The following is a 26,002-nucleotide window of genomic DNA, read 5'->3' on the forward strand; positions in this document are numbered from 1 at the left end:
CCTTAATCTTTCTGTGGTTCTACTAATACTGTTATATAGGTGTTTGTCTTTACATGCAATATAATGTATTAATAAAATATACAGGAATGTCTATACTGACCAGATGAAAAAGGAAAAAATAACTTGGTTAAGAAATATAATTGCTGAGTTCCTAAAATATTAGTTTATATAAGTTTTCTCATATGTATATAAATGCACACAAATATATATATATATATATATATATATATATATATAAGAGAAAGAATGTTAATACAAAACCAGATTATATTTTCATATACACAAAAACATATTTCTCAATATAAAACTAATGCATTCTGGTGTGGTTTTCATCTTTTAAATTTTAAGTACGTGACACAAGGTAAATAATTGACTGGAAAACATTAAAAACTGTATCTTTGTTAGTGTGTAAATGGAAAAAAGTCTGTGTTGTCAATGGAATGAACCCCATAGCATTCAGATGGGATCTGGATCAAGCTAAACATCCAAATTTGGTAATTAAGCAAAAAAAATATTTACCTAACAACATTTTTGGTTAACCCCAGATTTCAGATCTTTTTACTCCATATGATTTCAAACAGTTGTGCTATGAGCCTTGGACAGAAAACACTAAAGAGAAATTCAACCTTTGCTATCTAAGAACACTATACACATTAGGACATTAACCTATTTCCTCAGTTGAAAGATACAACCTGTGGATCTAATCATGGCTAATTTAAAGCTGAGAATTTGATTAAGGATGACAGTTCAATACACTTTTCTTTTTCTGTTCCATGGATTTAAAGAATAATTACAACAAGAGAAAACACACGGGGCCAAAACACATCTAAGGTCAAGTTACATCAAGAATGAATTTGGCTCAACTTAATGAATCATGCTGACAAATGAAAAACAGAAGTATGATTACAGTGAAAGAGTAACACTGCTCTAATTATTAATAAGATGCCAGGTAGAAAATTCAAAAGATTAGGGCAAGATTAAATGGAAATTAAACTCCCCCCAAAACTAGAGGGGACAGAAATCAGATCAAAAAACCCATGTCACCTACATCTATGAATACATGATTATTTATAAGATATTAAAATATCAATATATTTCCAGGAGCTTGTGCAGGTAGACACACTAGATTTTCCCAGCTACAAAGGAAAAAAAAAATTAAAAAGAAAGAAAAAAGGAAAAGTCTGAATGTCAAAGTGTAAAAACTGCAGTGAGAAGGGTGACCATTCTGCAAAACTCGAATGAAAGTTACTCAGTAGTCAGCCCTCCAAAGCTTTAATCCCCAGGACAGCAGAAGCCAGATAGGTGTGAAACTTCCTGCTGAGAACTATTCTCCCAGAGTCTGCAATTTGGCCTGTCCCTGGTTCAAAATGCAGAATCTCTGATAATTCTCTGCAGAATCTTACTGTGGTAAGACTGGGACTTAAGAACACTTTCCAGCAGAACACTGGACAGGGATGGAGGGGCAGAAAATTTGCTTGTTTAGGCACTCTATGCCTTCACTCCTGATACTGAGAATGAAAAAAGCATTATTATATTTGCTAGTCTAAAGAAATAACACTGCAATACAAAGAAAAATATTCAAAATAAAATGGCAATCTGAAACACCCCATTGTGTTCTAATATCTGAAGCTGTTGACCTCAGTTATGTTTTCTAGGCTCATCTATCCCTTACTGACCAATAAGGAATAAAAACCATCTACTGAAACAAAACAAAACTACAACGAAAAAAAAAAACCCAACAAAAAAAAAAAAAAAAAACAAAAACAAAACCAAAACAAACCAAACCAAAAAACAAACAAACAAAACAAAACAAAAAAAAAAAAAAAAAAAAAAAAAACAAAACCCAAAAAACCAACAAGATTTTAGCCTACTGTCAAGGCAGAAATAAGAAGTGAACTGACCATTCTACAGCTACTCTAACAATTCCTACAGCAATCACTTTTGTAGTCGTCCTTAAAAACTATTCATTTGGAACCCCATAAATGCCTTAGAGCAGTTGCATTTTGACTTAAAAGTTGATGAATCTAAGTTAGCTAAGAATGCACCAGTGACAAGTATGGAGTAAAGCCTGTTCCTTGTTACAACTGAATGTTTTTATTTAACAAATTAATAGATAGAAAGTTTGTTAAAATCATCCTAAAGCTCCTAGACAATTAAAACTAGCCACATTACACAAAAGGACCGTTCACCCCTCATGCAATTCTAAGGACATGTTTACATGGAACTTAATATATATTTATGATCATTACTTTGTTGCATAACCCAGCACTGTTGGAACATTGGCTAAAGCTTTCTCAGATGAAGAAAAGGCAGATCATTTTATAGCTACCACACACAAAATAAAAGCTGGAAAAAGCTTTGATGCTTGCCTGGAATAACACAAGACCATTAGTGAATAAAATCCTATTAGAAACATCAGATCCTGGGGATTATCCATAATTGCTTAGCAGTTTTATTGAAAAGTAAGCCAGAACCAAGTTCAATCAAAACTCTATTTGAGAATGTCACCTATATTTAGATTTAAAGGCAGGAAATAACACAAAACCTGTCAGGAGAGCAAAAAACTGTCTTTTTTCAATGTTGCGAACATTCTTTGGCAAGTGACACATTAGATTTTTCCTCACAAAGTATTTCTGCCTTTACTCTCTCCTTACCAAATGCTCTCCCCTGAATAAGCTCAGCCAGGAGTGAAGAAGACATTCAAAGCATTACCCCTCTTTACAGCTTCCAAGCTTCTCTGTGACCAGTGACCATACATCTCCTTACATTTTAGTGCATTGATTGGTATGGAACTATTCCACATATTTTAAAATGTTTAGGGTAGAAAATAATGTTTGAAAACTGAGACATTAATTATGAGCTTCCTTTTTGAAACAAAAGCATGTGTTTTCATTATGTCTGCTCGTAGCTAAGAGTTGGGTGATTGGCATGTAGTGGCAAACTGATACACCAACAGCCCCAGACACCCCAGTTTTATCCTCTAGATTTCACATTCTCTTCATGTTCTAATTAGTCCATATCACATAGACCACATATATGAAGCATCTATGCCTTTGCTATACCAAGGAATTCCTTAGTCATGAATAATATTCTTTGTCTTTCTTACCTACCTTCTGAGAGATTTCTCAGATTTCTAAGAAGATTCAAATAGCTTATTTGACACTGGCCAATTCAGGAACAGTCAGTAAATTGCATACAGCACACTGCAAGGCATGCCACAGTTTAGGGGTTTTGATTCTTTTCACATGCAGATACATGCCTATACTTTAACAGGAAAAAGCACTGGAGAATATAACCATCACCAGTATAAGCACTATCCACTGAGTCTTTCATACAGACTCAGTTTAAATGCAAAATAAAATGCAGAAAAATAAAATAATAAAAGGCCACTTACATTAGTATTTTCTGCATTAAAAAAAAATAAAATAAAAAACAAAACAGCTTGAAAATCTGGTGCTTCCTACCACAACAGTGTTAGATTTTTACAAGGTTTTGTGAGAACTTTCTCATCGGAAAAAAATTCCTGTTAGTATCACTCACTCTCCCATAGCTGCTTCATTGATAGCACTGGAACTATTCCAAATGCTCTTTATTACTTCAGGTAAACAAAGGTGTCACAAGTGGGTTCATAGATAAAATCATAGGAAACAAACAAAAAAACTTGTGAAAGCTTAAGCAGAAATAGATAAGTGAAACAGAATCAGAGTGGAAGATACTCATGACTTTCTGAAGACAGCACACTGGAGGTGAATGTTTCAATTGGACCTTTTCTAGCATATGAATGCCAACAGCTAGAGCAAAGACTTTGGCTAACTCTTTTGAAGATTATTTCAAATCAGATTGAATGTGGCTACAGATTCTAATCCCACAGCTCTGTACAGAAAATGGTTTAACTGTCTTTCTGCCATCCAAGTGTTTGCAAACAAATATTAGATCTCTAAAAGTTCTGAAAGAGTATCTATTTTACCAGTGAAAAGTCATTGTCTTAGACTGATACAGTGACAATTTTTTTTTATAATTCCCATTAATATTAAATTAATATTTTTAATATATGGATATTATGTGTTGAGTTTTAGTGGTACCTTTTTTTAATACTTTCTTAGCAAGATAAATATGTAACACAGATAAAAATGCAACACATACCTCGAAAGTGACAGGTATATTGCGCTTCAAAGCAATTTCAAACACTACGCTGATCTCAGATTTGTTTGCATCTTTATCTTCTTCTGATTCTTTTCCTGTTTCTCCATTCTGAAAATGATGCATATATAATCATTGTACAATTCTTAGCAGATCAACAAAATACAGTATTCTCCTCCCAGTTTCTCAAAGACTTTTGAAGTCTCCTGTCAGGCTGTAAATCAGCATTTGTACATCCATCTCAGCACCCCAGTATGAGACATCTGCTAACTGAAGCCATATATATTGTGCTTGTGCTTCATAACAAAGGAATACATACACCTTAATTTATAAATTAATTATAAACAACCACTAAGGATGTTATTAATGACATGGATAACAATTGTCTGAGTTAACACTTGTGTCAAACATGAGGATCAAACAGATCCTTTGACCCATTTCTCAGGCTCTCTGTGGGTACCCCTTCTAAGCAAGGAGAAAATCTGTGCTTGTTGGAAAGTAGAGAAGACTGTACTTCTCTCAGAAGAAATTCAGTCAATCACCCCCACACTCTGACTGGGTCACCAGGTTACAGGTGTCCTCAGCAGGTCCAGCTGCTTAATGGCCCCTCCATCAACTTCCCTCTGGGAGTTATGACCAGTGTGAAAAGGTAGTGACAGAGAACAGCTTGCTCAACACAGAACATTATTTATTTATCCATAGGAACATAACAAACAGAGAGGCAAAGAGATAAAAAAACAAAAGACACATGAAACATTATTCTGCCTAAAATTCAGCTTTGCTTTACTCTTTAGGCAAATCTAAATTTTCTCACACAACCATTTTGTGTGAGAAATTTTCTCAATGCACCAGGATCAGTCAGAGTTTTGCCTTTTGCAACTACTGCCTTTGGTGTTTGTCCCCCAGGTCACATTTCCTTAGTTCTCAGAGGCTTCACTTCCAGCTATTTTCAAACTGCAAAGCTCTGAAATACTTCAAACTGGGATCTCTCAACAACCATGTAACCTTGGCCAGGGTCCTAATTTTTTATTAGTGGAGGTAAACATCAAAGACACTTGGGCTGAATTAGGTGGATTCCTGCAGAGCTCCCATCTTACATAACAAAGTCTGATCTAAATCTTCAGCCACCAGCATAGCTACAAAATTTAGATACCACAGTTCTAAAACAACATTAAAAAAGCACTAGGTTCTCCACATTACAATGAAATTGATCCATCTTTTATCTACCTTTTTTTAACTCTTAATATATTAATCTTTAAGATAACACAGGGCCAAAAATCCAGCACTCAGCTACAGCATGCAGACACGGAACACCCTTTGCCTCATGAAATTGTTGCAAAACTTTGATTCTGAAAAAAGCCATTTACATGCCTGATATTGATCTGGAGCTAAATACAAACCAAAATATTATAAAGTTTATAGAACCTCTAGAAAAAAAAAAAAACAAAAAACAGGCGCTGTGCAAATAACAAGGGTAGTTACAATGAAATTATGTAGGACCTCTAGCTCATTTCAGATAATGAAATTAAAGTACCACTGAAATGAAGAATGTAGATCATTACTTACAGGACAAGCAAAGCATTGATTAGTTTCACTGAGAAAGATTAGCAGAGTTAAAACAACAATATTTAAAAGTAAAAAAATTGGGGATATAAAGAATGGGATGCTACCATTCTGTAAAAAACCTTAGCTAAAATATTACTTGATATTGTATTCGATTAAGTTTGTGCTTTATAAAGGATACTAATAATCTAAAAAGCTGGCAAAAAATAGCCCAGAAAACAAACTACTGATTAGAAAAAAATAACTTTGCACTGACACACTATGAAAACAATCAGTTCTACAGAAAATTCAGAAATACTTAAGAATAATCTCTAAATATATACGTGGGAGAGATTTTTGATATATGTTGGTTACATTTAGCAAACATAAGAAAACACCAATCAAATAGAAAATTAAGCTAAATTAATTCTAAAATAAATACCTCACGAATTATCTTTGAAATTGAGAATAATCAAACAGTGGCATAATTTACATTAAATGATATAATGCCCACTGGACTGTCAGCAAGCCTTCAAGTCAAGAATGTTTAGGTTTTCTAGCTGTACTCTAGTTTAACCAGATATGTATAGTCTAAACTAGAAACTATAGTTTAAATGTTCATGATCAATACAAACACATCTGTCCAGAAAATCCCTCATTGTCCCTTCTGCCCCACCAATTTAACACCCTGCATATTTTTTCCACCAAACATAGTAGAGAACCTAACAGTGAGTGGAGAAAAGGAAGGATCAAGGTTCAGACATTAGTACTGAGCAATAAAGTTTCAAGCCTTAGGAAGATAAAATATGTTCAGGAGTGTCTCAGACACTTTGGATTTAAATTTGATCCTCATTCCCACAACTGACACTTCAATTGTAAGGCCTTTCTTAGCCTCACATCTATGAGACAGCAGAGGTGCTTTGGCAGACACACAATAGCTCTTTGTGAAAGCACATTCACCAGCAGCCCTGCCCTGTTGGCTGATTGCTTCTTGCTTCTGCTCACCTTATGCTCTTCTACACATTTGCCCAATTAGGTATTAAGGTGGAAATACTCCTTTTCAGTGGTTTAATATGGATAAAAGATTTTATCCTTTATTAAGTTTTTCTAATAAAAGGAAAAACATGACAGCTTGAAATGGAAGAAGAATACACAGAAGGCTGTGTTAAGGATGGCCATGAAGGCCCGAAGATAGACTAAGTAAGTAACTACTGTGCTATATTCCATGGATCCCATTCCAGTCAAGTTCACTGAGTTACTAATGGGATTACTAGGTGGGTCCCAGCAGGCCTGTCCTTGCTCCCTCAGCAGCACACTGTCAGGGAGTGGGGAAGAAAGAGGCTCAACCTCATAATGGAATTGAGGCCAGCCAGAGTATGATGTGCACTGGCTCTGATCCATGCCCGATGTTTGAGGAGCAATGAATCAATCATCTTCCACAGATAATCAAGCTGGCCAGTTTTGCTGAAGGAAATAGAGTTTTACTAAGATGGACCATGTCCCATGGTGAAAGCACACCCCACCACTGCATGGTGCCCTGTGTGCACTTCTCATGGGCAGCAGCAAGGAGGAGCCTGAACCCTGGCACCAAGAAGCCCTTAAACACTATTTCAATCAATCTCCAGTTCTCTGGAGAGCTACACTCAGCTCTACACAGTGCAACACTTTGTATTCTCTCCATCATGATCTCGGCAAAGTGTGACCTCCAGCCTTCTCCAGCCACCTACAGCTCTAACCCATGAAGTGACAGAGGTGTTGTTCATGATTAACCTGCAACCAGCACCCCTTAACCTCAGCATAATCAAGCCACAGAGATTTACTTGATTGAGGATTCAGTTTAGTCTCCTGCAAACACACACCTGCTGTTGAGAACCTACAGTATCCCAAGTGGTCTTCAGCTGCTCCCAGAGGTCTTGCAAGTACTTGGCTTCTTTGACTGGGAAATGTTATTATATTTTTGCTTTCAATTTAGAAAGATTATTCTGAGAATAATTTTTCTGTTCAGTATTTTTTAAAATATGACACAACATTTTAATTTTTAAGCAGCAATATATGCTGCTTAAAGACATAGCAAGCAAGTTATTAAAAAAAAAAAGTTTCCTGAAGCACAGACCTGAGGTAATTTTTCTGGAATAGGCTCATTCTGAAGAGCTTGAAGGGCCTTCATTGCAGCATTATGTCTAGCAGCTTGACGAGTCTTTCCTTCACCAAAAAACTCACTGTTGCCAACAGTTAACTGGACATAGAAAATTTTAGGCACCGGGCAGTGATACCTGGAAGGAAGTCATGAAAAGAAAACAACAATACAAGTTAGGAATTTTACCCATGCATTTTATGTAAAATAGAGTAGTATTTGGGGATAAAACATTATCTTTTCTCCCAGAATAAGACCCAGGATTCAAATGCACGGACTGTTCCTCAGCAAAGCAGTTGGTAACTGACAGCAGCTCCTATGTGCAAACCAACTCTTCACCTACATTTGTGGAGCTCTGCAATGAGCTCTACTGTTTATCAGCCCAACAGCCTAGCCCTGCTCTCCTCTTGGTTTGAGTCTTGAGAAGATGAAATTCTCTCTCACCTAAGGAGAATCCAAAACTCAGTGGAAGCCCTGCTTGGGAGACAACTTCTGTCCCACAGAGTTGCATGGAGGAAGAAGGACTGTGAGGTTGTTCATATGACACCTGTCATCATAGCTCAGCTCTAAGGGACAGCAAAGTCAGATGACAGAGAATACACCTAGCAGAAATGGATCCTCACTTGACAAATAACTTGTTCATATTTTACAGCAATGTAAGAAAGCCCAGGATTCCAGGATTCCAAAAGCATGGACAAAAGCAAGTTCCATCACAACAAAACTAGATTGACTCAACCCAGATTCAATCAAACACAATACTCTATTTTCCTTATTCCTCTTAAAGGATCCTTTTTAAAGTGTGCTCTCTCCACTTTCATCTGTGCACATGGATGACAACTTTTTAATATTACAACTTTCTGAATTTTCATTAATAAATGTAACCCAGTCATTCCAACTGTAAAACAAAATACAAAGTTAACCAGAGAGCAGCACACTTCAGAAGCAGACAAGTGTGAGTAAGTACTCTGGCCTCAATGTCCCTAAACTTTGTGCCTAACTCTAAAACTACATTTATATGGAAAGAACCAAGCATAACAATGGCTCAAATATACCTCTGGCTATAGGGCCTTGGAGGAGTGAGCTAAGTTGCCTCTATGACATGCAAAAAGTGGGTATTTACTTTGCTTTCTTGTTTACAGCTTAACACTGTTTATAGTTTAACACATTTATTGAGAATTATTAAGGCCTGGAAATAATTTTGCTTATGTAACATTTTCATAAAATTATATAACTCCAGCTGGAAAGGCTTCTGGAGATTATCTGGTCCAAAGCAGCATCCAGAACATGGTCAAGATCTGAAGTTACACTGCCTTGTCCAAGGTATTGTGGAGGTCTCCAAGGATGAAGATTCCACAACATCTCTGGATGACCTGTTCTAGTGTCAGACCACTTTCTGGAAAACTATTACAAAGTTCCTACATGCCTAATGGAATTCAAACACTTGGCACTGATATTGTTGCAGATTTGCAGATGGAGCAAAACTTCCTGCCAATGCCAAAAATTACCAGCTTCCATCTCTTGGCATCACAGGACTCCCTCCCAGTTTCCCAGCCCAATAAGCAGTGACTCTCCCTGCTCCTCCTTTGGTATGGCTGGGAATTCATGCTCTTGTACTTGCAAGGTCTTAGAGAGGATCCAAGTGATCTCTCACTCATTTGATCTAGTGATGTCAGCAGTTTGTTGACATCTTCCTGCATCTTCTTTGGTAACACAAATCCTCTGACATGGCACACTTCCTGCAGACAAGACCACTATCTGTACAGCCTGGCTAGAGCTCTGGAGCTAGCTCTGACTCAAGGTCTCTGATGTAACAGGAGAGCTGCTCCAGATGGTGCTAGGAACTGTGCCAGGTAGTGCATCACCAGCACTGCTGAGCACAACCCCATCCTCAGCAGAGTTTCCAACTCCCTTCTGCATCTTCTGCTGTGCCTGCTGGCTCTCTCTGGGAGCAGTGCTCTGGGCCCTGCACTTACATGTGTTCTTCCCCAGTACCTGCTGAGAGGGTGCTTGACCCTCTCTAATCAGATGACTGGAAGGAAAGTTCAATGCAGCTGACAGAGCCTACTGGCAGCTGCTAGAGCTTACCAGAAGCCACAGCCTCCTGCACTTGTCTTTTCCCTGCAGCAACAGGTACTCTCAAGTTCCTTGAAGAGTTCCAGGAATCTTCCCACCATCCCAGAAGATGCAGGACTGGAAATGGCTGCATGTGTTGGTTGCTGCTTAGCACAAGACAAGCTGTGTCATGCAAAAGCAGTAGGCACCTTGATAGCATGTCCCACCTCATTACTTCACAATCCCCTTTAAAGAGGAAAAAATGAGGTAGTGCTGTTAGCAACTACCTAGATTTAGGGAAAATACAATATCCATCAGAAGTTCCTGTTTCCTGTTGAGTTACTAGACCTACCTTTCTCCTCACTGCCTGCAAAGGAGGAAAGCACATGAACTTAATCCACTTTATAAACTCAAATCCCACAACAAGCCTTCTCTTTTTCCCTCTCCCCTCCCCACCTTTTCATTTAAAGAGTGTTTAGGGAGCTATTTATGTGATAATAAGGAAAAATGATATTCAGCCTGTGGCTCTAGAGCCTCATGCAGCTCTTTGGCATCGCCAGAATGATTAGGCTTTTACATGGTTTTGATTAAATTTTTCTTGCTCTCCTTGGCCTCAAGCAGAGTTGTAACACAGCACTGATAATATGAGCATTGCCAGGAAAGTGCAAAGGAACACCTGAAATCCTCAGAAAATGAACAAAATCTGTGAGGCTACTGGCTTCTCTACAACAAGGAGCATGTCAAAGGAAACAACATCCTCCTCTTTTCAGTGAGGACAGAGACTGTATTAACAAAAGCCTCAAAAGTAAACATATTATTACAGTCTGAAATTACAGTGTGACAATTAAACTGAGTTTTAATAATGAATGTTTCTGCACCCTGAAGATGTACACTCATGTAAAGAACAAGCCCATGCAAAGGCAAAATGCTGTATCTGCCACTGATCATTAACAACCTTCCTAGTATGCTACATATGAGTTATCAGAAAGGCTGAAAGCTTTAGCAATCTTTGGAATATTTATATAGAATTTAGTGATTATTCTGCAATAATGTATCAGCACAATATTTTCCATCAGAAGAACATCTACTCATCAGCTCAGTCCTCTGTCACTCTGTTCTGCCACAGAACTGAAAGAATCAGGATTTCGAACAGTAACACCTCACATATGGACTCATTAGGTCTCTAAAAGTTTTTAAATTATCTTCATTTAGAAAATATGCATCTTCCTGCATTCTACATGGCAGCTACAAATGCTAGGGTTTTCCTTGGAGAAAATGCTTATGTAAAAGAGATTTTCAGATGATACTGGCACACTCCTCAGAACGTAAGCTGACCAACACAGCCAAATGAAAGAAGATTGTAAGACTAGAAGACAACAAAATGGCATGTGAAATGATACATTCAGTTGGAAGAAAACAAAGTGTGATAACAGGTAATACACAATCAGTCACATATAACCTATAAAAACAAGTTCATTTTCATCTGGCTGTTCTGGACATTTGAGATTCTTAAAAAGATTCTTCAAATAAGAGGTCTGGAAAGCAGGTTCCCTTTATTCCCTTTAAGTTCACAGCATCTAAAATCTACTTTTTAGCTAATGCCACTAGAATAGTCAACCTGAAAAAGGATATTTGCTCTATGAATGTGACCTTGATGTCAAGTTTCAGCAATAAGTAAATATTTACAACTAGTTATAAACCCCTAAAAATAGGGGTTCATAACAGAAATGCTGACAGACCTCAACTAAGTTGGTGTGAGTGGGCGCCACTATAATTAAATAAATCACCAAGGTCTGCTGACAATTAGAAAACTCATTTTGGTTTGCCACAGAGACAAACAAAAATTCTGTTCATTATAATTTTACTGGAATATGATGTCATAACATGTAAGCATACTGAAACAATCTGCTGCTTTTCTAGCCAAAATATTAATTGCATACTAAGGAGCCCTTGGGGCCTCTTCCTTTTTGGCCATCAAATCCACACACACAAAGACAAATAAAGTATTAGTACATACGTTATGTGTTCATACTGCATTTCCTGCATTTCTCTGGATTCCTCAGTGGCATAAATGGTTTTGATAAATATTGTTACCTTCTTCTTAGAAAAGGAAAAAAAGCAAGTGCAAGATGCAGCTCACAGAAACCAGGAATTTTATTTAGATTTAGCTTCATACTAAAACGTCAGTGAAATTTTCTCTAATTTCTAATGGTCAACATATTCTTAAACCAAGTAAAAAAGAACAAGTAAACTCAATTACTTCCCCACAACACAAGTGTTACAGGAAGTATTACCCTATTCCCACTCCATAATATTAGCAAAGTGAAGAGGAACTGGGACCATATTTCAGCAGCCAAGATAAAGGCCACTAAAATATGAGCTACAACACAGAATGGGAAAGTCATTCTTCAGATGCCAGCTCTGTTGAAAGGGTCACTCTCTGCACTTTTTCTGTCTGGCTCCTTTTTCATAAGAACTCAATCAAGCTGGCAGCCCTGCTGGCACTGTTTAATCAGGAAAATGCTGTGAGCTTTGTGAGTGGAGGGATAGAGAGCCACAGACCATGCAGGGGAGTAGGAAAGAGCATTTGCTGTGAACAACTTTTTCTCTGCAACATTTGAAATTTCTCTAGGGGAGCAAGTTGCTTAGTGCAGCTGTTCCCTGGCTATATCCTATTTTCCTAAGCAGTCCATTAGCCACGTGCATTTCTTACAGATGTGAGTTCTATGGTTTGAAGAAGGAAACATCGAGTATAGTCACTTTTGTCTCCACACAGTGAACCTTCTGGTTCTTTCAGCAGATCCACAACAACACCTGGGAACAAAGAGGCTCTCTTTTCCAAGTACCCCTTTTGAGAGCTACAGTCCATTATTCTTGAACTGTGTCTACTACAGACTAGGCTGCCTGATCAAGCAGAGCTTATAGATGAAGCCTTGTTGCTCCAGTTCCAGGAAGGATTTTGCTCACAGGCTCTTGTCCTACTGGGGGACTTTAACCACCCTGACATCTGCTGGGAAAGTAGCAGGGTGAGCTGCAGGCAATCCAGGAGACTCCAACTACTTCACCAGCCTGATTAAACAGAGAATTTAGGAAGAAAAAGAGAATGTATCACCCCTAGAAGGAGGATCTGGTAACTTGGGAGGACTATAAAGATGTTGCAAGGTCATCTAGGGAGAAAATCAGAAGGGCCAAAGCCCAGCTAGAACTTGATTTAGCCACTATACTTTAAGCTAACAAAAAAAGTTTCCATGAATACATTGGCAGCAAAAGGAAGGTCTTCAGCATTTGTTAAATGCAGAGAGTAGTGATAGGAGATGAGGTAAGGGCAGAGATACCTAATGCCTTCTTTGCCTCAGTCCTTAATATCAAGACCAGCTGTCCTCAGAATACCCAGGTCCCAGAGCTAGCAGCTGGTGATGGGGAGCTGAGTGAAGCCCCTGTAAATGAGGAGGAGATGGTTAGTGACCTGCTATGCTAACTAAACACCCACAAGACTATGGGCCCAGATGGGATCTACCCCAGAGTCATGGAGGAACTGGTGAATTCCAATAGATTCCCTATAATCTAAAAGCAGTTCTGGTCAACTGATGAAGTTCCAGCTGACTGGAAATTAGCAAATGTAATACCCATCTACAAGAAGGGTTGGAAGGATGATCTAGGGAACAACAGGCCTGTCAGCCTGACCTCAGTTCCAGGCAAGGTTATGAAAAAGATCATCCAGGGTGACATTGCATAGTACATACAAGACAACAAGAGGATCAAGCCCAGCCAAAATACATTTACAAAAGGAAAGCCTTGCTTGGCCAGCCTGATCTCCTTCTATGACAAAGTGACTCACTTTAGTAGATGAGAGAAAGGCTGTGGATGTAGTCTACCCAGACTTCAGTAAAGCTTTTGACACTATTTCCTACACCATCCTCCTAGAAAAACTGTCTTCTTCCAGCATGGATGGGTGGACTCTCTGATGGTTAAAACCTGGCTGGATGGCTGGGCCCAGAGAGTTGTGGTGAATGGAGCTAAATCCAGTTGGCAGCCAGCTGCTAGTGGTGTTCTCCAAGGCACAGTTTTGGGGCTGGACCTGTTTAATCTCTGTTTAATCTCTTACTGACGATCTGGATGTAGGGACTGAGTGCAATAAATTTGCCAATGACACTCAGCTGGGTGTGGCTCTGCTGCAGGGTAGGAAGGCTCTGCAGAGAGACCTGCACAGGCAATCAGTGGGCTAAGGATGACTGCATGAGGATCACTAAGGCAAAGGGCCAAGTCCAGCACTCACAACTACCCCATTCAGCACTACATGCTGCAGGAGGAGCTGCTCAGCAGAAAGGGACTTGGCAGTGCTGATTGACAGCTGGCTGAATATGAGCCGGCTGAATCTGAGCCAGCAGAATGTCCAGGTGGCCAAGAAGGCCAATGGCATCAGTATCAATATTGTAACCAGCAGGACTAAGGAACCCCCCTGTACTCAGCATTGGTGAGGCCATACCCCAAGGACTGTGTTCAGTTTAGGGTCCCTCAGTTTGAGGAGCTGGAGCATGTCTAGTGAAGCACAACAAGGCTCATGAAAGGCCTAGAAAATGTGTCTTATGAGGAACAGCCGAGGGAGCTGGGTTTGTTTAGACTCGAGGAAATGGCTTTAAGCTGAGACAGGGGCAATTGGGATTGGATGTTAGAAAAAAAAATTTCATGATCAGGGTGGTGAGGTATTGGAATAGGTTGCCCAGGGAGGTGGTGGAGTGACCATCTCTGGAGGTGTTTAAGAGGCACTGGATGTTGTGGTTTAGTGGTATAAGAGTGGTAGTGGTGCATTGATATTGTACTTGATGATCTTTAAGGTTTCTTCCCACCTTGATGATTCTACTTTATGATTTCTGAACCAAGTAATAGACAGCCCTACCAGAGGGGATGTGATACTGGATCTGTTGGTCACCAATGCAAGCAAGCTAATGAGGGACATCAAGACTGGAGGCAGCCTGGGCTACAGTGACCAGTGAACTTGGTGTAGTTCCAGTCCTGAGGGATATGGGTCAGGTAAAGAGTAAACTTAGGCACCTGAATCTTAGGAAAGCTAACTTCCATATATTCAAGGAGATACTCAATAGGGTCCCCTGTGAGACTGCTCTCAGGGACAAGAAAGCAAAACAGAGCTGGCAGATCTTTAGCGAAATCTTCCATGGAGCACAAGAGCTAGCCATTCACAGGAACAAGAAACTGGTCAAGAAAAACAAGAGATCTGTGTGGCTGAGTAGGGAACTGCAAGTCAAACTAAAGAGAAAGAAGCAAATGCAGAGGCATGGAAACAAGGACAGGTAACCTGGAAAGAGTATAGAGATGAAGCACAGTTGTACAGGGATGGGGTGAGGAGGGCCAAAGCGAAGCTGGAACTGAACCTGGCAAAGGATGTACAGAATAACAAGAGGGGTATCTACAAGTATGTTAACCAGAAAAGGAAGGTCAAAGAAAGTGCTCCCTGCTGAAAAACTGGTAACAACAAGTGAAGAGAAGGCTGAGGTACTCAACAACTTTTTTTGCCAGTCTTCAATGGCAACTTCTCCCACACCACCAAAGTCCCTATTGTAAGGAAAGGTCAGATTAATGACCACCTGAGGAACCTGAATATAAACAAGTTTCTGGGACCTGATGGGCTGCAACAGAGTCCTGAGGGGAATAAGTGGATTTTGTTGCCAAGCCACTCTACACAATATCCCGCTCTCTAAACTGGAAAGAACCACATCTGATGAATGGACTGTTAGATGGATAAGAAAGTGTTTGGACAGTGCAGCATGAATGTAGCAGTTAGTGTCCCTCTCCTGATGGACATCAGTGACAAGTGGTGTCCCTCAAGGATCTGTATTGGGACTGATGTTATTTAATATCTACATTTATAACACAGACAAAGGGATCGAGTGCACCCTCAGCCAGTTTGCACATGACACCAAGCTGAGTGGGGAGGTTGTCACACCTGAGGGATGGGATGCCATCGAGAGGAACCTAGGCAAGCTCAATAAACAGGCCCATAGGAATCTCATGAGATTTAACAAGACCAAGTGCACAGTGCTGCACCTGGGTAGAGGTGACCCCTGGTATCAACACAGGCTGGGCGATGAACAGATTGAGAGCAGCTCTGCCAAGAAGACTGGAGGGTGCTGGTGGGTGGGCTGGACATGAGTGGGAAATTCTTTAATGGGAGGGTGGTGAGACACTGGTACAGGTTGCATGGAGCAACCTGGTCTAGTGGAAGGTGTTCCCACCCATGGCAGGGAGTTGGAACAAGATAATCTTTGAGATCCCTTCCAACCTAAACCATTCTATGATTCTATGATTAATTAGTCTGGCTGTTCTCTTCTAGCTTACTTTCACATCCTCCAAAACTATTTTTAATGTAAAGTGAGCAAGGCACACACTGTGTATCAATTTTAGCCACAGACATCCCTTATTTGAATGCTGACCTCCTCCCAGCTACCTAGATGTGAATTAAAAGAAGAAAACTCATGTATACTTGTCCCAGATTATTATTCATTTGAAGGATGGTGCTAAATTATAAGTCAAATCTTTTAAAACTTTAAATGAATTTAATTAATTCTGAATTATTCAATTTTTTTTCTCTATTTGGTATTTGCTATGGTCATTTATGAAACCAATTTTGACCTAGTTATAGAAAATCCCTAAGCAAAAGAATGTTTAAGTGACTACGTAAGAATTGTAAAGAAAACCATGTGATGGAAACATATTATTAACCGAAAGACTTTCAAAAGCATCTGTCCATTTTTTAAAAAAATAGTCAGAAAACATAACAAAGATGCTTCCCATTTTAAAACATAGAAATGTTTTCTCTATTTCAAATGAAAGAATGCAAGAAAATCCCACATTAAAGAGCCAAAATCCATGAGTTGCAGGCAACTGCATAATGTAATCCTCCTTATCTGTTAAGGTCTATTAGAAAACAAATGAGATTACTTGCTTCTGCTGGGAGGATGAACTAGAAGCTGAGTTGATACTTAGGAATCTCCTACTGTTCACCTTGGCTATACTTTTACATACATTATTTTGTTTCGTGTCAATACTGTCCCATAACTTATATTGCTTATTTATTTTTCGGTTGTTTACCCTCCAAGATGAGCTTTCCTACTCCCTGTCAGCCTTTGCTTTGAAAGGGAACAAGTTAAACTATTTCAGAACTTTTCTGTATAAAAGGCTACCCACTGTCTTGATCATCCCTCACAGCCCTTCCCCATACTTGCTGCCATTGTGAAATACAAAAGCCAAGAATGATAGACAACATACCAATAAAAGGCAAACAGTGTTCTGTATAATAGGAATACTTATGTATCTATGCCAGAAATATCTTGCTCAACACATCTTAAAAATCACATTTTCCTCTCCACTAATTCAACCACGTTAGTTCTCGGATTCTCTTGCAAATACTTAATAATATAACACTTCTGTTCTGTGGTTTTCAACTGAATAACCCTCAGGTGACAACAGAGTTAGTACTACTAGTGCCTCTGTTATTAATCTTCCATTTTAGACTGGAAAGTCTAGTCTTATTGCATTTCTAATATATCAGTCCTCTCTATCACCCAAGTCTTCCTGCCTATGATGCCTTCTACATCTCATGAACATTTTCCTACTTCTTGTGCAAACACCTTTAACAAAAATAACTTAAAAGGTTGATTCTAAAACTGGAAGTACTGTACCTAATAATCTTCCTCCTAGCTTGACTTTTAATACTGCTGATTATTTTTCTTTCCTTTCCCCCCCTGCATTTCTTATACAAATCCCCTTCTCCTTCAGTTTAATGAAAACATTATCCTTATCTAATGCAATAAAATGCTTAACTGAATCCCACAAATAAAAGATTTACTTTACTCTCTTTACCTAAAAAATGAGTTGGCACATAACATGTAAGGTTAACACATTAGTCATACACAATCTACCTTTAATACACAGTAATTTCAAGTTGAGTTTTATACCTTTCTGTCTGTCTTTATTTCTACTTTCTTTTGAACCTTGTTATGAGTCTGGGAATTTTTCATGAAGCTAATGACAATTCCCTTTTCTATTTTTTTTTTCTTTTCCTGAGCTAGAGGCTATGTATTTCCTTCAAGCAGTATGAGTAACTTAGTAAGAAAAAGAATTTACTCATATTTCCACGATCACAATATCGAAACATTCCTGAGTGAAAAACAAGAGGGAGGAGGATTCAGTTTAACTTAACATTAACTAATCTGGAATCTTCCCAGCAGAATTTGTGATGACAAGACAATAATATTGCCACATCACTGTTTCTCCGAATTCCAAGTTGCTCAATAGACATTTGACTGAAATAAATATTTCAATATTTACTCTCTGCATTTATCACTACTGATTGTTTACCATTTATAGCAAATATGTACAACAAGAAGTAAAAAATAGAACTGTTGCTCATTACAAGTAATTAGAAGAAACCAACAGAAAGCTACAGACACTTTAAGTTTAGAAGTTTGAAGCATCATGGATTAAGCTGACAAGTAATAGAGCAAACATACTGAATTAGCTGTGGAGCACTACTTTCAGAGTAATTTCAAGTCTCTGCTTCCAGTTTTATTGCTCTCTCTTCTTCAACTGAAACCCCTGAAGTTAAGATGAAGCACTTGTCAAAGTTCCAGAAGGGTCTCAAAACCAGCCCAAGTACTCTCTCTTAAAGAGAAACTAGTGCAAGAGATATGTAAGAAGAAAAAAAAAAAAAAAAAACCAAACAAAAAAAGGCTAAGAAGAAGTAATAGGAAAAAAACAAGAGGAAAAATGACGATGAGAAAAACTTCCCAAAGTACTGTATATTGAAGACTGAGGTAGAAAAAACAAGTGAAAACCAACAGAATCAATATGAGAAAATGGAACAAAATTTTATGATCCTCTGAAGAAGTATTTTTACCTATCAACTGAATAACTAAGTAATGAGAATGGTCTACAAAACGTCAACTTATTCTTGACTGTAAAAATAGCACAAATAATATAGGAACATAACAAGAATACTGCCTCCAGAGTTAAAGACATTGGAAAATGTCAAGTGGACAGTGTGAAATGGAGTTGGGGGCTGGGGGAAGGAAAAGATAAATATCAGGAAAAAGAAAATATTCTTTTCTGTGATACAAAACCAAGCATAATAAGAATAAAAGGGAAAAACATAATGAAGCTGTGAAGTACACTGTATATTTCAGAGGTTAAAGCAGACATCCAGAAGACAAACATCTCATACTCTTATCTACTTCAACTCATAAAATTTCCCATGAACTGTATTACTCACTAATCTTTACAAGTATGCAGAGTGGTTACTAAGAATGCTGTCCAAATAGCCATTACAGTAAAAGAACATAAACAATGCTGAATATCTGACTGCAGAATCATTTTCTTTTTATATAAGAAACTGATGTCAAAAAAAAATGTCACTTGCCAGCCTAGACACTAACTAAATGAGAGAATGAAGTATCTCACTTATTTCATTTCATCATATACTTATGCCAGTAATGTGATACTAATAAAAGTGTTACTAGTAAAAACATCTCAGGGCTAGGAGTTCATAGGAATTAATTAACCTGAAGGAGGAAGAAGGTCCACAGAGGAAGAAGGCTCAAGAAAGCTCACAAAGTGATTCTCACCATTCAAACAATTAGTGTGTACTGTTCTACATTCTCTTCCCACTTTGAGGAATGTAAACATACAGGAATTAAATTGCATTATCATGAGTAAGAAATTTAACCTATCACTTTAAAACTGGAAATTGCAGGATTGAAAGCAAGAACAAGCTGAAAAAGCACACTTAATTCTGATTTAATAAGCCACTCCTCAGCAGATGAGCACAGTTAATTGAGGATGCACACTCCCCTACCTTGCTAGTTATCCACTCTGCAACCTCTAAAAATGGCCATGCATGGCCAGCTAAAGCTTCTATCCAGAAATCTCCTCTGTGCCATCAGACTTGCAAAGAAAAAAAATGTGAGAGAGAGCTTGGTCAATTGCAAAGCGAGAGTTGCCCTGCACATCATACCAGAATGCTGACAAAAAAGTGGATGGCCTTAAGAAGGAAGATTTATCTCCACCTGGAAGGGGAAAGGAAGGTGTCTCTTAATTAACCATACAGAAGATTTGTAAAGAGCCAAAAGGTGAGAAACCAAAAATTATTGGTGAAGCCTTTCAGTGCTTTGATTCCTTTCCACTGAAAAGCATAAAAAGTGCAGTTTTCCTAGGGAAGAAGACATAATATCCTTTAATATTCTTTTTAAGTATTTAATATTCTTTTTCAATCTTTCAATGGATTTACACCAGTGACTGACAAGTAAATAGCAAGTCACTGCTAATAAAAATGCATACATAATGCAATGAGACTGCCACAGTTGTGGTCACCAAAGCACAATGACTGATCTCAGTTGGTCCAGTGAATAAAATTTAGTACTGAATATTAACAAAGAAAAAAAAAAAACTAGATCACATTAGATCAGTACACTAAAATACAAAGTTGCAGACTTTCTAAAAGGTAGGAAACATAAGAAATGTTTATAAAATGAGGTGGAATTGTAGAGAACAGGGTCTCAAAAGAAGTCTTGAAGGACAGAGATACCAAAGACTGTTAAAATGGAATCATAGAATTATTTAGGTTGGAAAAGAACTCTAAGAAAATCGATTTCAACCATTAACCCAGCACTAACAAGTACACCACAAAACTATTTCATTAAGTGAAACTAAATGCCTCTGTAGTGGTGACTGAAGCACTTCCCTGGACAGCCTGTTCTATTGCATGACAACTCTTTTTGTAAAGAAATTCTTCATTGCATGTGAAATGGTTATTACAATGTTTGACTTAGCTAAACAAGGTCAACATAGAGATTACCTTTACTGAAGGGAACCAAGGCTCTGCTGCTGATGTCCACCTCCTTAAGAATTCTCATTTCTGTTTCCCTGACACTAGTGTCACATTTGAATCTAAATAAATAATGTGACTATATTCCACATTCTCCTCTGTCGTGGAACAGAACCTCAAAGTTAAATTTCGGGCTGGTTTTTGTCCAGACATTATTTCCCTTTTAATCACAACACTGAGGGATTCAGCTCCATTTTAGTAAAACATTTAAGCCAAACAAATTATGGTGCCGAAGTACCTGATGAGCACCTGTGAGTGCACCTATCCTTTCTGTGACTGTAAAAACCAACTTAAACTGGCATTCTTCTTTAAAATACCCTATAAAGACATGGAGATCTTTGGAAGATCCTGTGAATTGGCATTTCAGAAGAGATGTTAACTGTACTTTTCTTTCACGGAACACAAGCACCCACCAAAATCAATATAATAGACAAGATGTGAAGAGAAACTATAACACAGTGATTCCTGGTGAAAAGTTCTGCCTTCAAACTGCAAATATTCTGTTACAAAAGAATCTTTAAAAACTTCCTTCACAATATTTAATAGTTCCTCATTCTGTGGCAGAACTTTCATTTCAAAAGTGACAAAGACCTTGTAGGGATAGAGTACAATCCCAGTCAGATCTCACAGAGTTATAAGCTGTTTAAAAAAATTAGCCACTAACCTTTCTGCTTGCTTCCCTCAGGAAAATTATGGCAACCTCTCAAAGTAAAGTTTGAGCTCTAAGAGCAGTTCACCTCTGTCATTACCAAAACAAGCAGGCAAAGGAAAGAGAACATATTTACTGGTAACCAATATTCAGGTTCTGGACACAGCAGAAAGGCCATAAGAAGAAAGGAGGTCACACAAGCTTGTTTCCTTGAACTCACTATCTCACAGGTGTCCCATCTGAAATACCCTTAGTTCAGCACAAGGACAGGAAAAAGATAAGGGTGAATAAAAAGCTAACTGTGTGGAAAGAACAAACACACCCAAAATATTCCTGCTCCTGGAGGAGCATTCTGAATCAGTGCTTGTTTTCATACATACCAACCAGACTAGTCTTCTGTCCATATCCTGAAAGTAAAGTTGGCTGTGTTAAAGGCAGGCTAGAGAAAGAACACCCAGTGAGTTGCAAAGCCAACAGACTGAAGCGATTCACAAGGTGCTGGGGCAGGCTGTTGGCTCTGAGGATCTTTGGATGAGAAGGTTTACAGGAAGTCTCTCAAGTGGAAGGGCAGTGTTGAAAGACAAACATTAGGAAACCAAAGATCAGGATTGTATTACCCTTCTTTATGTTTTCAGCCTCTGTAAGAACAAGAAAAATCACATCTGAAGCTTGGGAGACACATCTGGAGCCAGATATATTTCCTCCAGACCAGATAAAAATCTGAGGAAGTTAAAGACCCAAAGTAAAGAACATTGTCCACTGAAGAAGCTTCAGGAGAATTAGTACAAACATGAGCCAAGGACCACAGAAGGCAAGGGCAATGCTCTCAGCATAAAGCAAGAAAGCAAGTGGTCTGGGAAGGTCACTATATCCTGAAAGAAAATGAATAAAAATACTAACTAAGAAAAGATTGAAGCATTAGGGCTTAGGAGCTCCTCTACAAATAGGGCCAAAAGTTCATTGACAAAACAACTTCATCTTGAGCAAAGAGTGATTAGAATGCTGCAATACTGTAAAATGTCATGCCTGAAGCATCACATTTTAGGCACAAAGAGCAATGAAGCATCTAGGATGCTCTACATTTAAGGTTAAAAAGATTTTAATGATACCAGGTAAGTGCATTGACTTGGAGAATGAAGAGACACTGTACTTGGAACACTAACTTCAAACCTTGCTCTCTATTCTGTTAACTTGATTTTTAGCCTACATAACATTATTTTAACAGCTGTCAGTGTAATGCTGTAAATACACTTAAGAGTATATATGTTATTGATCCCTTAGAGGCTAAATGTAGCCATTAATGCAGTGGATGGTAGTGAGAGGATGCATTTGTCGGAAGGATTATACGCACCCTGTGCCAGGACACCTCACCCAACACCATTTTGTGTCCATTGTGCAAATTCATGATAACAGGGTGAGGGGACTGCAGAAAAATCAATCTCGGACAGAATTTAGTGGAAACTGTAGATTCCATAGCAGAATCTGGGTTTTCTGATCCCAGATACTCTATGTATATTTAAGATTTAAAACACTGTAGAAATTAAACATTAGCTGTCAAAAATTTTACTGCAGGAATAAATATCCTCTGCCACTTAAGGAATCTTATTTTGTTTTAAGCCAACCATATAATCACTATTGTCTAAACTGATAGCTACTGGCAATGGCAAAGCTCATCACCTGCAAGCTCCCTTGCCACTGTTCTTTTGGGAAAACTATCTTAAGACAAACAGATGTTTCTGCTGTTTTAAACCAACAGGAAATGGACTGACTTTCTCCCTTTTCCTTTCCTAGAAACAGATACTAGCAAAGAAAAATCTTAGCACAGCTGTACTCAACACTTTTCTTGTAACAATATGTCTGTGTGGGAGGCAGGCAACTAGTGGGAACAAACAGGCCAGGGGAAGTGAAATGTAGCATGCAGAAGATGAACACAAAGAATTAATTTGAAAGTCTGTGACTGGATTATTGCACCATAATGCCAATGCACTAGCAGGGGAAATAAAAGGGTGATGTACAAGGCTTTGCTTTTAGATATGATCTGAATCCTATCTCAACTGGTAATGTACACAACTGAATTAAGTATCAGCTGGCAATCTCAGTCCCTTACAAGCAAATAGATGTTCAAATAATCTGAAAGCTTCTTTAGTACAAATAGACTGCAGGTTTAATGGCCAAGTTGTAGCCTTATCTTTAAGGAAATGTCTTTAGGGCAGGCCTGAGGAATGAATTAATATGATGAAATGCAGAATTCATGCTTTGTGCAGATAAACCAAACACTTAATTGTCACTGCTGGCAAACTGGCATCCTTTACTCACACTAGATTTACATAAAAAAGGAAAACTGCTGTTGAAGCTACTGCATTAGAGCCTCAGTTATTATAGAAGAGGAAAACTTGAAGAAAATGATGAGACAAAGCCTTGCAGAAAACCTGGTTTAAATTGATTTGTGCTGGAATTATGACATTTTAAAGTCATGAAAAGCTTCAGAATAGAAAAAGGCAACTTTTTTGAGAATGCTTTTGCTGAGAAATTCTTGCACAAATTCATGCTGCCATCTAATGGTCTAAATCAGCTATTTCCAGCTGAATAATTAAATCTGAACAATCACTTGCATTATTCTTTGGACTATTCTTTATTTCCCTCAGTTTTAATCCTTTGAAATTGATATCTATTGTTCAGAATTAAGGAGATATAACCTATTTAAAAAAAACTCTGAATTTCTATTTTCAAGTAGTTTTTAATATTTCTTCCAAGGTTCTTTTCCCAAACTACTGGGAGGAGTGTGATGAATGCAGAAAGGAGGTTTTGCAAAGTCAGTCAGTAAACATTTTTATCATCACATCTCTCAATCCTTAAAATACAAATTTTAAGGACAGAATTTTGCAACATTGAATGGAAATGCAGGCAAAGCACTTCTGACTCTGGCTTTTTTGGGGGAAGAATGTTGTACCCTATGGCTAAGGTCTGAAGCTGACAACTGTAGCAAAGTAAAAATCCCTGTGGCACCTCATACTGCTCCCCCACAAACCAAGAGATTTGTTTGCTGTGATCAGTTCAACACAACCCAGGAGTGAGGGTTCACTTCACGTGGGGAGCAAGGGCACTGGTCTCTACAGCCAAACAGCTTCTTGCAGCAAAACAGGACCTTATTCAATCAAAAGCAATTCAGTACTTGCATGTCTGCCTCTCCTCAAAACTGCTGTTACCCAGATATGTCCCTAAAGAGTTTGTTCTTTTAATACTTTTCTCTCCCACTTCTCTCCGGGGAGAGATTTTTGTCTTTTTTTCAGTCCTTCCACTGCGACAGTCAAATTACTCCCACTATAGCACTCATAAAATTATTGCAAATCAACATTCTTAGGATTATTTCTCAGAGCAGGATTCAGCCTTAGATTCAGAGGCCTAAATTTAGGTATTTAGTTAATGTGTAGACACTAAGTTGCTATAAAAGTGAAGCTCTGGAGAGATCCATACAAAACACAGACAACCTAGCTTAAGGCACGACAAACAGCATTCTGGACTAGAAATTGTTCTGCCTAATCCTTCCACTATTTATAAGGGGAGACTGAGACTTTCTAATGCACAGGCAGAGACTATTTGAAAGGCATCTGAGCTTGGATCCAAATCCCACCAGCACCCTGAAGAACTGCACCTAGCTGCCTGAACACAAGCACACAGTACAACTTGAGATGGAGTCATGTACCTAAACATCCACATGATGTGACACAGGACTGACCCATGGAACAGACAAGTTTCTCACAAATAGCTGGAGTCCTAGTGGATTATATGAAACGCTACGATGACTGAACATCACTTTTAGGGATTCTGTCAATTGCCTAAACTTAGCTACACAGGGCCATTTGAAATGCTCTAGGGTATCTGACCTTCCTGACCTTCTGCCTGACCTTCCGCTGCCACTCCAGTAAAGGTCTCCTCCAGGTCTTCTGCTAAATCCATTGGTACCATGTGGATGTCTCACACACCCTGCGATGTCTCAAGCGGCACCAGAGACCTATGTTTAGGCAACTTAGTGTCCCACATCTGCCACAGCATTTTTGCTTGGGAAAAAAATCTGCTTTACACACAGCTGTGCATAAAATCCTCCTCTGTTGCAGCAAGCCCCAACATAAAACCTCAATAATGGGAATTGAGCAACAGATATTAGGCTAATCATGTGCCTAGAGTAAAAAAAAGACTGCCTGGACCAATCTGAATTTTACATTTTCCAGGCTGCTGGCTGATCTAATTAATAAGAGATAGAAGTGTTTCAGATCCAACTGCCTTTTATATTATGCACTGGAATATTTGTGCCTCAAACAGATGAGGCTCTCCATGCAGAGAGCTGTCTTTTGCTAGAAGGTAAACAGGGTGCTCAAGCAGCAAAGGAGAACATCTAAAGGTCATGAAAATTTCAGACCTCATTCTCTTTCTGTAAATTAGGTAACTGGGTTGTATAACTGTAGGTGTAGTTTTGGAGATGCTAATATCAATAGATTTTTACATTGTCTCCTGCATTGCAACCCACTCACTTCAAATTTGGCTTCCACAGCTGTTCTTCTGGCTAGATTTTCCTTTCTCCCCCCTCATA

The 26,002-nt window shown here is 38.5% G+C and overlaps 1 protein-coding gene across 4 annotated transcripts in view; it reads right to left on the reverse strand.

Annotated features, from left to right (window-relative positions):
* STAU2 (staufen double-stranded RNA binding protein 2) overlaps nucleotides 1–26,002 on the reverse strand; it is a 172,185-nt gene that overhangs the window by 111,459 nt on the left and 34,724 nt on the right. For all 4 annotated transcript variants that reach the window (XM_054634961.2, XM_054634948.2, XM_077186495.1 and 1 more), the window contains 2 exons: nucleotides 7,796–7,955; nucleotides 4,144–4,251 (listed from right to left, as the gene is read on the reverse strand). In XM_054634961.2, the coding sequence (XP_054490936.1) occupies nucleotides 4,144–4,251; nucleotides 7,796–7,955 (268 nt within the window). The remainder of the gene's footprint in view (nucleotides 1–4,143; nucleotides 4,252–7,795; nucleotides 7,956–26,002) is intronic.

This window comes from Agelaius phoeniceus, chromosome 1 (assembly GCF_051311805.1).
Source record: "Agelaius phoeniceus isolate bAgePho1 chromosome 1, bAgePho1.hap1, whole genome shotgun sequence".
Lineage (NCBI taxonomy): Eukaryota > Metazoa > Chordata > Aves > Passeriformes > Icteridae > Agelaius > Agelaius phoeniceus.